General features: G+C 35.1%; 1 protein-coding gene across 1 annotated transcript; it reads left to right on the top strand.

Annotated features, from left to right (window-relative positions):
• The first annotated feature begins 675 nt into the window (after positions 1 to 675).
• Positions 676 to 2,845, top strand: LOC136217571 (putative expansin-B14). Its single transcript, XM_066004160.1, has 4 exons — positions 676 to 909; positions 992 to 1,104; positions 1,547 to 1,728; positions 2,509 to 2,845. The coding sequence occupies exons 1-4, from the start codon at positions 726 to 728 to the stop codon at positions 2,843 to 2,845; spliced, it is 816 nt and encodes a 271-aa protein (XP_065860232.1). The 5' UTR covers positions 676 to 725.
• The last annotated feature ends 11,862 nt before the right edge of the window (positions 2,846 to 14,707 follow it).

Genomic DNA, 14,707 nt, shown 5'->3' with positions numbered 1-14,707 from the left:
ATTAATGGAAGGTACAATCCAGGATGAGGAATCCTTTGATTAAATCCTATGTATTGGTTTAGGGAGTTTAGACTTATGTTTTATCAGTGATTGATAGTAATTGCCCTAATAAAAAAATAAATGTGATCAAGATTTATCTAACCTTTTCATATGCATTCAGCTAACGGCTTGGCTTGATTAGACATATAACTTAGGGCATGTAAAGCATTAGGTTCTTTGAAGAAATATTGTTTTTCAAAAAAACAATATTTCTTCAAAGGAACATCCAAAGACCGAAATTGTATCTTATTTATCAAAACCAATCAAAACTTGTTGGTAATAGTTGATGAATTTATTAGGAAATGAAATCTTATATTTAAAGTAAAATATTGGGATAAATTGTACATAATCCAGTACATTAAAATACACCATATCATAACAAAAGTTGACTCCTTTAATTTTGGTTATATTTTCTATTTATAAATTTGATTATGAATTCTGTTCACAAATTAGTTGGTTAATTTGTGGCTAAAAATAATTAATTCCATAAATATAGGTACCACCTGCTTATAAAAAGAAGCAGAAACAATATCATCAAACACCAAAAAAGAAACAAGGCTGGCAAAATAAACCCTTGTTCTTCAGAGCCAGCCATATTCAAAAATAAAGAATAAAAAATAAAAAATAAGCCATTGATGGTAAATAATTAAAGAGGGACAAAAAGAAAATAAAAAAAACAAAATAAAATGGGCAGTATTCAAGTATCAATACCATATGGTTTAGTTGCATTTTTGATCATTTTTTGCAGCAACTTTAAGCCCAGCTTTAGCCACGGTAAAGACAAGAATACGCAACGACGCATCGACGATACTCATTGGCGAGAAGCTGTCGGAACTTGGTACGGTCCCCCTACTGGCTGCGGAAGTGATGGTAATTTTTATAATTATCTATTAATTAATTAATTATCGTGAATAATTAGATTCGTGATTAATTTAATAATGGATGGATGCAGGAGGTGCTTGTGGATATGCAAAAGCAGTTTCAGAACACCCCTTTAATTCTATGATTACTGCCATTAGTCATAATCTTTATAAAGAAGGAAAGGGATGTGGTGTATGTTATCAGGTAATTAAGCTCGAGACGGAGCCGTAAAATAAATACGCGACAATCAATGAATATATTTGTCGCTCTTGTTAAATCCATGACAAATGCTCAATAAAATGAAATTATCATGTTCACGACGGATATTACCGGTAATATAATATCTTTTATATCTTCCGAAAATTAAGAGTGAGGGTCCCTCTAGCGCAGGGGTGGAATTACAAGGTATTGTAGAGGGGCCATTGGCCCCCGACTCTAGAGAGAAAATAACAAAAAAAATATTGATTTCTCAACAGATTTTTCCATGATAAACATAAAAATTTCGTCGGCAACTTCATTGGTTTCAAAATTTGTGAGAAATTTGGCATTAATGACGGAATTTGTTTTCGTCCTGGTTCTTAATCCTTTTTTTTTGTTCCTTCTAAATATTTGTCGCTTTTGTTATTGTTGTTATAAATGAATGTAGGTAAAATGTAAAAACAATCCATGTTGTTCAGAAAAACCAGTTAGAGTGATTGTGACAGATCTTTGTCCAGAATGTCAACACAATCATTTTGATTTGAGTGGTACAGCTTTCGGTGCCCTTGCTAAACATGGTGAGGAAGACAATCTTCGTAAGTCTGGAAAACTCCAATTAGAGTTCACAAGGTATGTAATATAAATACATATATACAATTTTTTTACATGGATCAAAGTCATTCTAATTTTGATGGATTGGGTCTTAAATTTTTATTTCAATACATTAAAACCAATATTTTTTTATTTTTATTTTTTATATCATTAAGCTTTTAATAATTAGAAAATCAGCTTTAAATATAAAACTTGTTTAATAGAATATTATTCATTTCTTTTATATTCAAAAAATTTGGTTTAACAGTTCAAAAAATAATATTTTTTTATATATGTATATAGAAAAACTATAAAACTTTATTTACAACCGTAAAAATTTACAATTTCCAAATAATTAAATGAATTTTTTTTTAAATTAATAACTAAATGAATTAGATGTTCACACAAACAAAACAAGTTATTGGAGTCTTATATGATGAAATAAAAGATTTGGCGCCCAATCCATTAAAATAATAATGATTAGAGGCTTCGTAATACTTTTTGCCTTGGATTGATAGGTCGGGCTGAGGGGACTCGACTGAGGCCCAATGGACTTTTGTCTAATATATTATATATAATAAAAAATTAAATTTTTTTCTTAATTATAAATATTAATAGAGTACAATGGGTCAAACTATCCTATTTTTACAAATCTCAAAACCATCTTAAAAATAAGTGGCCTTTTACGGTTTTAGGCCAGGTCGAATCTAATGTGAATTCCCTTATCCAACCTGGCCCGACTTATCGAATGCCGACTACACGGATATCCAAACATGTGAACAAGTATATTTTTGGCTAATATATTAATTAATGATACAGGGTTGAATGTGACTATTCAACAAAGAACGTAGATTTCAAAATAGATGCAGGATCAAATCCATATTATTTAGCGTTTGTAGTAGAATACGCAGAAGGAGATGGCGATGTATCAAAAGTATACGTAAGGGATTGTTTGGCAAAACCAGATGATTGGACGCCTATGGTACGCTCATGGGGTGCACTTTGGAAGTATAATTCCCCAACTGAAATGCGTCCTCCTTTTTCTGTTCTTCTTAAATCTCGATATTCTGGAAGCGTTTTGGTTGCTGAAAATGTTATTCCTAAAGATTGGGTTCCTGGTAAAACTTACGCTTCCTTAGTCAATTTCAAAGTTTAATTTTATTCATTCTTCTTATTTCAATTAATTATTCATTATGTTTATATTTTTAGATTAGGTAGCATTTTCTAGTTGGAGTATAATATGTAAATTCCAGCTAATTATATATATGTATATACATTTATCTTTTGTTTTAATTATTATAATTATTATTATCTATTCTAATGGTATAAAAAAAATATAATGTATGAGAAAACTGAAAACTGAAAAATTTAAAATATATGATTTTTTTAACTTCTTGTTATTAATATATATATATATAGGAATAAAAATGAAATTGAACTTTAATTAAATAATTTGTGTAATATTTATTTTTATATATTTAAATTCTTAATAAAAAGTTTACTAGTGGAAGTTTTAATTTAGAGAGGATTCATTAAAGGATACTCGGATCGAAAAAATCGGATAAACTATAAAAAAATTACTATTGAAAATATAAAATAAAAAGACCAATTTGTTTATTGAAATGAATGAGAAAATTTTAGATATAAAGTTCAACTAATATATTTATATTTATTATAATTATAATTATATTACATTTATATTTATTAAAAAATACTATCAATGATAATTACATGTGTTATTATTTATATAATACATTTGTATAAAAATTTGTATAATACATTTGTATAAAACTTTGCATGACAACTAAAAACTCATTGTTACCTACATTATATTATACAAATAAAAACATAGTAGTAAATAATATCTGATATTAATTTGAAATCCCAATTAAATGAGGGATCATTTGTGTAATTTGTAAATATTAAAAAAATATATAAATCATTAATTGGGGTAACACCGAATTCGGCGCCACCCTCATATTTCAAACAACAGCATTCACAACATTGAATGTTGTTGTTGGTTGTTGGTGACCCTTGACAGTATAAAATGCCAAGGATTACCAGATTATATGATTGTGAGGGAGTATAATAATAATTGAGAGAGTGAAGGCAGACGAGAGTTCTCAAAATTGAGAGAGTTGAGTGATTTGAGGGTAGTCTAATTATTTCCGGGAAGAGACAAAATAGTAAGAATATTATTTTAGGGAATTTCCGGAAAATACCTGAGTGCTACTATTTTGGTCTTATCTCATTGTAACTCTAGAAAGTTTCTAGAGAACGCCCTCTTTGTACGCCTACTATTTTATAGTGGCAGAATTTATTCTCAAGCTTGTTCGTGGACGTAGTCTGTAAGGGCGAACCACGTTGGTGGGCGTTAACAAGGAAAGACATTTTGGTTTTGATTGACTTGCATATCGAAATAATGGAGCACTATCGAAATAAAAAGAAAGACTTGCATATGGTTTTGATTGACTTGGAGAAGGCATGTCATAAGGTGCCAAGAAAAGTACTTTGGTGGGCGTTAACAAGGAAAGGCATTTTGCGAAAATATATTGACATCATAAAGGACATGTATGAGGGAGCATGCACGAGTGTATGTACCAGTGTTGGAAAGACTGAAAAGTTCCCTATTACGATTGGAGTGCATCAAGGTTCTGCACTAAGCCCATTTCTTTTTTCCATCGTTATGGATGAACTAATGAGTTCACTTCAAGATGGTATACCATGGTGCATGTTGTTTGCAGATGATATTGTGTTGGTTGATGAGACGAAAGAAGGCATGGAGAGGAAGTTGGAACTATAAAGATAAACTTTAGAATCTAGAGGCTTTAAGTTGAGCCGAAGTAAGACAGAATATTTGGAGTGTAAGTTTAACGGAGATAGGAGTAGGGAGGCAGGGACAATCACTCTAGATGGGAGAGCTGCTCAAGCATCGGATTGCTTCCGGTATTTAGGATTTATTATCCAAACGGATGGAGAAGTAGATGGAGATGTTGCTCATAGGATTAAATCGGGGTGGGCAAAGTGGAAGAGTTCTATGGGTTTCCTTTGTGACCCCGGCATGCCTAATAGATTGAAGGGAAAATTCTACCACACGGCAATCAGACCAGCATTGTTATATGGTACGGAGTGTTTGACAGTCAAATGATAGCTCCCATTTGTATAGGGTTTTTAGGCCCCTTTTAGCTTCCTTTTGCTTTATTTCCTTTTAATTTCAGTAGCATTTTATTATCTTTTAGTTTAAATTAGCAATTTCCCTTATTTTTGGCATTTTCGGTGTTTTCAGGGATTTTCAGGGACTTTTCGTGCATTTCCGAACCAGACCAAAGCCCATTGGGGAATTACCGGACTTTTCAGGGACCATCGAAGCACTTTGGGATTCATTAGGAACCATTAGAGCATCTTTCGGAAGCCCAGGGACTCAAAAGGATAAAAACCAGAGTTTAATCCCCCAAATGGGACCTATCTCGACGAGACACAGGCTGTCTCGTCGAGACAGGCCCTCGTCTCGTCGAGACAGGCCTTGTCTCGACGAGACGAGGCGGGGGAAGGCGCGCCTGCGCCTTCCCCTTTGCTGAAATCCGCGAATATTAAGCCCAAAATCCCATTAAACACTTTTTAAATGCCATTTTTTACCCCTGAGGCATTAGGGTTTCCTTCCTAACTCTTTAAATAGGGAGCTAATCCTAATCTTTCAGGGGGGATTAGCCACTTAATAAATCGGAGAGCCGCTAGGGCTTTCTCTCCTCCACTATGTAGATTTAGCTTTTATTTCAGTTTTATTTTCTTGTTTCTAGGTTAGATTTATTTTCAGTTTTTATTTTATTCAAGAACAATTGATGGGAGAAGTTCCTCATCTTCTATTTTTGTAATCAGAATCGGCAAAACGGGTTCTAGATTTCTCTCTTTCCCTTTTATCTTTTACGATTATATTCAATTGAAGATGTTTTTCCATTATTCCTATTTTCCTATTGCTATGATTGGTTTGTCTATGAACTGATCTCCATCCAATTTGGGATGGGGATGAAATTGATTATATGAATATGTATGATTAGGGATCTAGGACCTTTGATTGATCCGTTTATGCATGCTTAATGCCTAGATATTGTTAGGAACGAGATTTATGCTAGAGTGAACATTGATAATGATCAACTATCCTGTTTATGTATATAATGTGCCTAATGCCTGTGACCCTGACATTAAATAGGATTATAGATAGATGAGAACCTGACCACGGAATCGTCTATACTGAACTTATGTAAATCTGACTTCGCTAGAGACCACTAGGAATGAGGCTTTGTGGCTGGGCTACGGCTTTAGCCTTAGTTGTCAATAAACCTAATGCTTTGCATGACCTAGGGTATATGCCTAATCAAGCCGTCACCCGAATGCATGTGAATAGGAAGGACAATACTGATCATATTAGTCTTTCACTTAGGACAATTACCTTCAATCATTGGTAAAACACAAATCTGAACTCCCTAAACTCATACATAGGATTTAATCAAAGAATTCCTCAGCCTAGATTGTGCCAACCATTAATTCACCTTCTACCCTGTCAATTGTTCACTTTATTTTGTTATGTTAATTTCCTTTAATTCAATTAGGTAATCAGACAAAAACCCAAACATTTATCCAACCATCTAAACAATTAGATCATTCTAGGTAGATTTACTAGTTATAACGAATAGTCTTTGTGGTTCGATCTCGTGCTTAGCACAATATTACTTGTTGCGATAGGATACACTTGTCCTATTAAATGCTATATATTTTACGAGCATCATGAAACACTGTCACATTCATAAAATGTCAGTGGCGGAGATGCATATGTTGAGATGGATGTGTGGTCATACGAGAAAGGATCAGGCGAGTAATGAAATAATTAGGACAAAGGTAAGGGTTACAGCTATTGAGGATAAAATGAGTGAAACCCGATTAAGGTGGTTTGACCAGGTAAGACGAAGAGTGCTTGATGCGCCGGTTAGGAGGACTTAAGAGTGGCAAAGGGATGTAGTGGTGAGGGGTAGGGGAAGACCTAAGCAAATTTGGAGGAGGGTGATCGATAGTGATATGAGCTTATTGGGGATTGAGGAAAATATGGTAGTGGATAGGACAGAGTGGAGGGAGAGAATTTGTGTCGCTGACACGACTTGATTTTATGGTTTTATATGATGGTTCATGTTAGCCGATCCCGAATCATTTCGGGACTAAGGCTCTATTGTTGTTGTTGTAAATATCGAGACGGTACTTCTCTCGCAGACCACTTGAATGAGTTCCAAAGGATCGTGGATCAACTTTCCAGTATGGGGCTTGAAAATGAGCTCACTGCTTTACTTACGCTGGGTTCCTTACCAGAGTCATGGGAGACTCTAAGAATTTCACTTCCAAATTCAGCACCAGATGGCAAAATTTCCATAGAGTTTGTCAAAAGTGGAATTTTAAATGAAGATATGCGGTGCAGGATGCAAGGAGCCTCTACACCACAATCAGATGTTCTGGTTGTAAATTCCAGAGGAAAGAGCGAAGCTATAGGATCCAAAGATAGAGGCAAAAGCAGAGGAAAATCCAACAAGTATGCCAACGTTGAGTGCCATCATTGGAAGAAAAAAGGCCACATTAGAAGATTCTGCAAGAAGCTCGAGCAAGAGAAAAGCAAAGGCAATGAAGAGAAGAGAGATGACAATACCGATGACGAACGAGAAAATGTTGTTGCCGAGTTCAACATTGTCTACAATGCTGATATTATCAATCTTGTAACCCAAGAGACTAGTTGGGTGATTGATAGTGGTGCTACTATTCATGCCACGCCTCGAAGGGAATTTTTCTCATCTTACACACCAGGAGATTTTGGTGTTGTAAGGATGGGAAATGACAACTTCTCCAAAGTTGTGGGAAAATGTGGCGTTCACCTAGAGGCTGAGAATGGCATGAAGTTAGTATTGAAAGATGTCAGGCATGTTCCAGATATGTGCCTGAATCTGATCTTTGTAGACAAGCTTGATGAAGAAGGCTTCCGTAATACCTTCCGCAATGGCCAATAGAGGCTCACCAAAGGTTCGATGGTGGTTGCAATAGGTAGAAAGTACTCAAGGTTGTATCTTATACAGACAAAGCTCTCACAAGAAGTGGTCAATGCGGCGGAGAATGAAAACACAATCGAATTGTGGCATAGACGCCTTGCGTACATGCTGATGCTCGTAAAATATATGGCAGTTAATAGGAAAAGTGTATTCTATCGTCACAAGTAGTAATGTGCTAAGTACGAGATCGAACCACAATGACTATTTGTTATAATTAGTAAATCTACCTAGAGTGATCTAATTATTTAGAAGGTTGAATAATAGTTTGGGTTTTGAATAACTAATTGATTAAATGAATTGAAATAACAAAATAAATAATAAAGTGAACAATTAAATAGGTAAAAGGTGAATTAATGGAAGGTACAATCCAAGATGAGGAATCCTTTGATTAAATCCTATATATGGGTTTAGGGAGTTCAGACTTATGTTTTATCAGTGATTGGTGGTAATTGCCCTAACAAGAAAGACAAATGTGATCAAGATTTATCTAACCTATTCATGTGCATTCAGCTAACTGCTTATTAGGAATATAACTTAGGGCATGCAAAGCATTAGGTTCTTTGGCAACTAAGGCTGAAGCCATAGCCCAGCCACGAAGCCGCACTCCTAGTGGTCTCTAGCAAGGTGGGATTATACAAGTTCAGTATAGATAATTCCATGGTCAAGTGCTTACCTATCTATAATCCTATCTTTGTCATGTTATAGGCATTAGACACAAATATATACATAAAGCAGGCTAGTTGATCGTCATCGAGTCTCATTCTAGCAATAATCCTATTCCTAACAACTTCAAGGCATTAAGCATGCATAATCTGATCAATTAAAGGTAAACACATAAACCCTTTGTCCCTAATCATACATAATCATATAATCAATCTTATCCCCATTCCAAATTGGATGAGGATTAGTTCATAGAAAAATTAATCAGATAGGCAAGGCAAATATGAACAATGGAAAATATCTTTAATTAATTATAAAGATAAAAGATAAAACGAAAAAAGACAAATCTAGAACCCGTTTTGTATCTACATTGTGAATGATGGCCCTTGATACAAGTGAGATATCTCCCTATTTATAGTGTTAGGGAGAAAACCCTAATGTCACATGGGCAAAATAGACAATTACATAGTGTTTTAGTGCGCCTCAAAGCCCAAATCCGCACATTCCAGCAAAGGGGAAGGCGCTGGTGCGCATTTCCCTGCCTTGTCTCATCGAGACAAGGAGTGTCTCGACGAGACAGGTCCCAATTGGGGCGATTTTGCTCCGGCTTTTGTCTGTTTTAGGTCCCTAGACTTCCGAAAGATGCTTTAATGGTCCCTGATGAATCCCAAAAGTATTTTGATGGTCCCTGAATAGTCCGAAAATGCTCCAATGGGATTTGGTCTGGTTTAGAAATGCTCGAATAGTCCCTGGAAATCTCTGAAAACACTGATAATTTCATAAATAATGGAAAATACTAAATTTAACTAAAAACTATCAAATTAATACAAAAGCTTAACTAAAAGCTAATTAAATCAATCTAAATTACTCCTAAAAACTCTATAAAATAGGGATCTATCAACCTCCCCACACTTGAATCTTGCTTGTCCTCAAGCAAGACAGAATTCAAAACAGAGAAAAATCAACAAATAGCTCTCGTACAAAAACAAGAATCTACTGCACTTTATTATCCACAACAGTTCATACTACTCATTTTGCAATTAAAAACATAATGAACCTCAGATGAGTCTCCAAAACTGATTAATTGGTTTTATCAATCAACACTTTATGAAAACGAAAGAATAGAGCTAAAATTGATAGCTCACAATTGGTCACTCTAACGCTCAAGTGTTTGGGTGTAAAAGCTTTATTTGTAAACGCTCTACATTTTTATTGCACAAAGTGGTCACGTTGGGATCATCCATCTGGTCAAAATTAATGCGTTAAAATTAAACAAGATCATAGATCTTTAAGGGTTGTAACGTAGGCTAAAGGTTGGGGTAGGAAAAAGGGAATTTATAGGAAAAAAGTTAATGACTCTACTAGTTAAAATTTTTGCAAAAAGGACACATTTAGTTAAAAAAAATTGTAAAAAGGACACATTTTCCGCTATAAATTATGGAGCTATCAACCACCTCCCCACACTTAAATCTTGCTTGTCCTCAAGCAAGTCAGAATCCAAAAGGGACACGTTTTCCACTATGTATAAGAAAGTGTAAACTCAAGGTTTTATTCAGTGAAGCATTTGGGAAGCAACTAAAATATAAGCATATCTTTTATCCTTTCCTCTATAGTTTATTCTTTTGGTTTTCTGGTTTTTAACCTTTTTTTTAATAGAGGGGAAAAAAGTGAAATTTAAATGGGTAAATGTTGCTTCTTCTGTTAAAATTACAACCTTTCAATGATTGCTAATGGAAATTTGAAGGATAGGTGTGTCTAAGGATTTATCAAAACTAAATCGAGTCAACTAACTCGGGTGAGAAAGAGTATTTAGGAAGGCTAAAGTTTGCAACAGGGTTGATAAAAGGAATGGGTAAATATAGGCTCAAAGGGGCTTATCTAGTGGAATTGTTAAGGGATTTTGGCTAAACAAAGAATAGGCTAAATTCACAAAGGGCTATACCTAGGTTGCCTAATCATTTCAAGTTTAATAGAAACACAAAATTAAACAAGTATTGGATGCAATTCCTATGAGCACAAAGACAATAAATGTAATCTCACACCTAAGAGATCAAATGTTCCTAATTATGAGTCTAAAATATTGATCTTTATGGCTCTAACTCACAATTTAAGGGTTATTTGTATCAATCCTAGCCTCAACCAACGTTCTGTTCCATGTCAATTTTAGTCAAATAATACTCTTTAGAGACTTAAACGTTGTTCAAAAATTTTCGCATGCATCAATTTCATTAGAATGTGCAAATTTTTAAGCGCATTGTCAACTGTATTGTAGGGTTAGCTAAATGTATCAAATTTAATCTGCCTGTGATTCTTTTTATTCCTAGAATGAAACTAAAAGGCAAACAAAAACATAAAGTATGAAATCCTAAGATAAAACTAAAGCAAAAACATACAATCATGCAAAATAAAATAGAGAAATCACAAAGAAAACAAGGAAGAACATGCAAATGACATAAATCAAAATCATTATATCCTATTACCTCCTCCCCACACTTACAACATGTATTTATTCCCAAAAAGGCATGAAAGTGCAACGTAAAGTAAAGTGAAAAAGAGAAATATGATAGAAAGCTCCCTCACGGGTGATGGTCCACCAGCGATGACGAGTATTCCACTGAGAGGGTTCTGTCTCGGTGAGATGAATAGTGTCCGTCGAGACGACATGAAATTTTTTTTCCCGTGTCTCGACGAGACGTGGCGGACAAACCCGAATTTTTTTTAAAAATCCAAACAATTAATTCAACCTATTCAATTTACACAGATTATAATCGAAATAGTCTCCGGCAACGGCGCCAAAAACTTGATGCTCGTAAAATATATGGCAGTTAATAGGACACATGTATCATATCACAACAAGTAGTAATGTGCTAAGCACGAGATCGAACCACAAAGACTTTATTATAATTAGTAAATCTACCTAGAGTGGTCTAATTATTCAGAAGGTTGAATAATAGTTTGGGTTTTGAATAATTAATTGTTGTCTCCTGAATGGACTCTAGCAAGTGCACTAGATACAAGTAATAAAGTGATAAGTCAAGTATCGTATCCACAGGGATTGATGACCAAATTTTATGAGAAATACTTTGTGAATAGGGTGCTCGTAGTGTGTGATTCTTTTATATTAACAGATGTTGGTAGTCGTGAAAACTAGAGATTAAACAGATTGCTTTACGTGTTAAAATGATTAGTTGATGATGATAACAAAGGGAACAGACTACTCACAGCGGAACAGGTTGCTGTAAGCTCCACCCTAATGAATCATGAACGATGCAACTGAAGCCAAGGTTTCTGCTTTAACTCTCACTTAAGTCAACTCTCGTGTGTTCTTAAGATTCTAAAACTTACTAAAACCAATAGCATCTTAAAGGCTTGTTCTTTCTTGCATTAAGACCGAAGCAACATTTCAAAAGAGAAAACCCTTGATAAAACCACCTAACATTTCTGCTTCGGGGTTGGATGTTTGATAGAGAGTTCGGTGAAGATGAAAGCAGTGTCCTATCATTCATCTAACACAAGCATACATGCATACGCATTCAAATATAGAGCCTCAACAAACACTTCATGCATTAACATCATTCATTCATTACTAGGATAGAGAACTTACATTATTGGCCCCTACTGGCCGAGCCCATTCAAAAGGATTACTCACTCATACAGGCGAGTGAGCAATCAGATATTTCAAAGATCTCAAACTCCATCTATGGAGCTCTCTCCTTCTACAAAGTCTATCTTTTGTTTCTCAAAAAGTGCAATAGCATTTCCTTCCTTACTACCTCTATATAAAGGAAAGGTCAGGGCCTAAAAACGGTACTAAACCTAACCGCTCAAAATATTATACAAAACAAAATCAAATGTTTCAGAAATCTAAAAATTGCTAAAAGTGGTTAAGATCATTTTGACCCTTGAACACTCAAGGGCCGAGCTTTCTTTTCATCTTGTTACTTTACGCCTACACTTATACACCTCTCTACCTGCAGCTACTGTCGTACCTGCTTCCCATCTAGTCGATGTCCATCATCAGGGGTTCCAGTGTTTGACCGCTGGATCAAAGAATGGCATAATCTCCTCTTGGTTGTGCGAACATGCTGCTTCCAATCTATTCGGCTAAGTCTTTCCTTATCTGCATAAAAACACCTATAAGAACTTCTTTCTTGCAATAAAACACTACAAACACCCTTAATTCATTTTAATTAACACGTTTTAATGTAATCAATTTCATGCCTAACAAACACCCCCAAATTGAATCTTTGCTTGTCCTCAAGTAAACAATAGATAGAAATCAAGTTAATCTAAAGGACAAAGAGTTTAGGAATGAAAGAATGTGGAAACAGGAGCTTGAATGTTACATAGAACTGAGAGGGTGATAACAATTGCTTTGTTCTGAGGAGATAATGACATAATATGTGCAAGTTATGATCTTTTGATGAAGTTATACCAGTGTAGGATTGTGTACCCTTTTCGAGAAATTCCTTAAAGCTTAAAATTAGACCTCAAATTTCACAAAGAACAACATGTTTGCCTGTCATTCCTTACCAAGGATTAGAATTTTTTTCACTCGCTCTTGTATAGCCTTTGTTTGCCATAGGGAAAAGAATGCAACTTCACTCCTCAGCTCAGCAAATACACCCTCAGGGTGTGAGTTTGCTTTTTTGGCCCCATGTCTATGGATCAACATTTTTCCAAACATAGTCCAAAGGTCTTGAACATAGGTTGTAATGTTAGGCTAAGGCTTAGGTATGGAAGTGAATGGCTTTTTAAGTGTCAGAATTCTGTCTTCATGCAACAATATTCAATTATACCAAATTCTCAGCACATGAGCAATTCTTGTTTTCACCCTAAACACTTTACACATCCTGTTTCATAACATTGGCCAGACTATTCTTTTAAACACACAAAAGCTAACCATCCAAGCATTTATTTCAGGTTCAAGACTAAAAGACTTTATTCAAAGATTTTTATCTTCTCATATTCCAGCATTATACCTCAAATGTCAGTATTTTTATCTACATAACTCATATTTTTGTATTTTTCTTCTTGTTTCAAAGCATGAGACAGATTCAAGGTATTTTGGGATAACAGTGAAAGGAATGGGTTTTTTTGTGTGTGGTGTGTTTTTGAGAAAGAATAGGCTAAGGCTCAAGTTGGTTATCCTAATAATGTGAGTGCAATGCACGGGTAGGCTCTTTGTGTAGTGAATTTGGAATCTAAATGCCTTTTTCCTCCTACGGTTGTCAAAATAATCTCCATGTCAACAGGGCATACCCAAAAAAAATCTCCCTAAAGATAGTAAGTGCTGGCCCACTCTTAAAAAGAAACAATGCATTTTCTAATGCAATTGCGGGCTCAAGTTCTCACTATTTTAGGGGGCTATGCATTAAGGCAAAAGGTTCCTTTTGCGCAAAATGATTTAAAATTTCAAAATTTGTGGAACTTCATGACTCGGGAAGACACAAATCAAACACTAATCTATCTTCATACATTCACTCAATACCAGCACATTCTGTTCAGTGATTAAAGTAAAACAAAACCATCGAAACACAAGAATATGTACCAAGGATTTAACATAATGAGAAATATATACGAAGAAAATTTACTGAGGACAATATGAATCAAAATTACAGGGGATTGCTTGTTATTCATAAGATTTAACTAATTAACAACGTGTTCAGGCTTTTTATCATGTTCATGCATACATATATTGTAATTTGTAATACCTCCCCACCCCCAAATTAGAATGAAACATTGTCCTCAATGCTGGTATGCAGGAAAACAACAATAAACAATAGCAGCATGTTAAAGGACAGAGTGAGTAAGAACATAAAAAGAAGGGTGATAGGTGTTACCAGATGCTAGGACAGCGACATATTTGAAGTAATCAGGCGGGAGGGGAAAGAGAGGAATCAACCTCTCTATCCGCAGCGGCAGTAGCGCCATCCCCTTTCGAGGAGGCAACGGCGTTGGTAGGTGTTTCAGGTTTAGTTCTTACCAGACTTTTGATCGAAAAACCAGATGGACTCTCCTTGCCCTATTCCTCAACACAAAGGTTTTTCAACATGGTGATATCTCCCTTCTGCACAACATACTTCTGCTCAATAGCAAATATCATTTCTCTGTTGGCCTGGTTTTGAGCGAACAGGGCATGGAATTTGGTAAGAATTTCCTCGTTGGAGAGCTTGGCGCACTTCTGGTAAAAGCCCAAATCTTTGGCTTGTTCGATCTGTTCCGACTCGGAGGATACTGACATAGTTGGCCCATTCTTGCGCTTTCTACTTTCAACT

This window comes from Euphorbia lathyris, chromosome 1, assembly GCF_963576675.1.
Source record: "Euphorbia lathyris chromosome 1, ddEupLath1.1, whole genome shotgun sequence".
In the NCBI taxonomy this organism is placed as follows: Eukaryota; Viridiplantae; Streptophyta; class Magnoliopsida; order Malpighiales; family Euphorbiaceae; genus Euphorbia; species Euphorbia lathyris.
Note: the sequence above shows the minus strand (reverse complement) of the source record. Positions and strands in the feature narration are given on the sequence as shown.

Bases quoted from the DNA above. Each gene is read 5' to 3' on its own strand.
- LOC136217571 (XM_066004160.1), top strand. From the start codon at position 726: ATGGGCAGTATTCAAGTATCAATACCATATGGTTTAGTTGCATTTTTG. The intron at 910-991 runs GTAATTTTTATA...GGATGGATGCAG, and splicing joins TACTGGCTGCGGAAGTGATG to GAGGTGCTTGTGGATATGCA. The intron at 1,105-1,546 runs GTAATTAAGCTC...AAATGAATGTAG, and splicing joins GATGTGGTGTATGTTATCAG to GTAAAATGTAAAAACAATCC.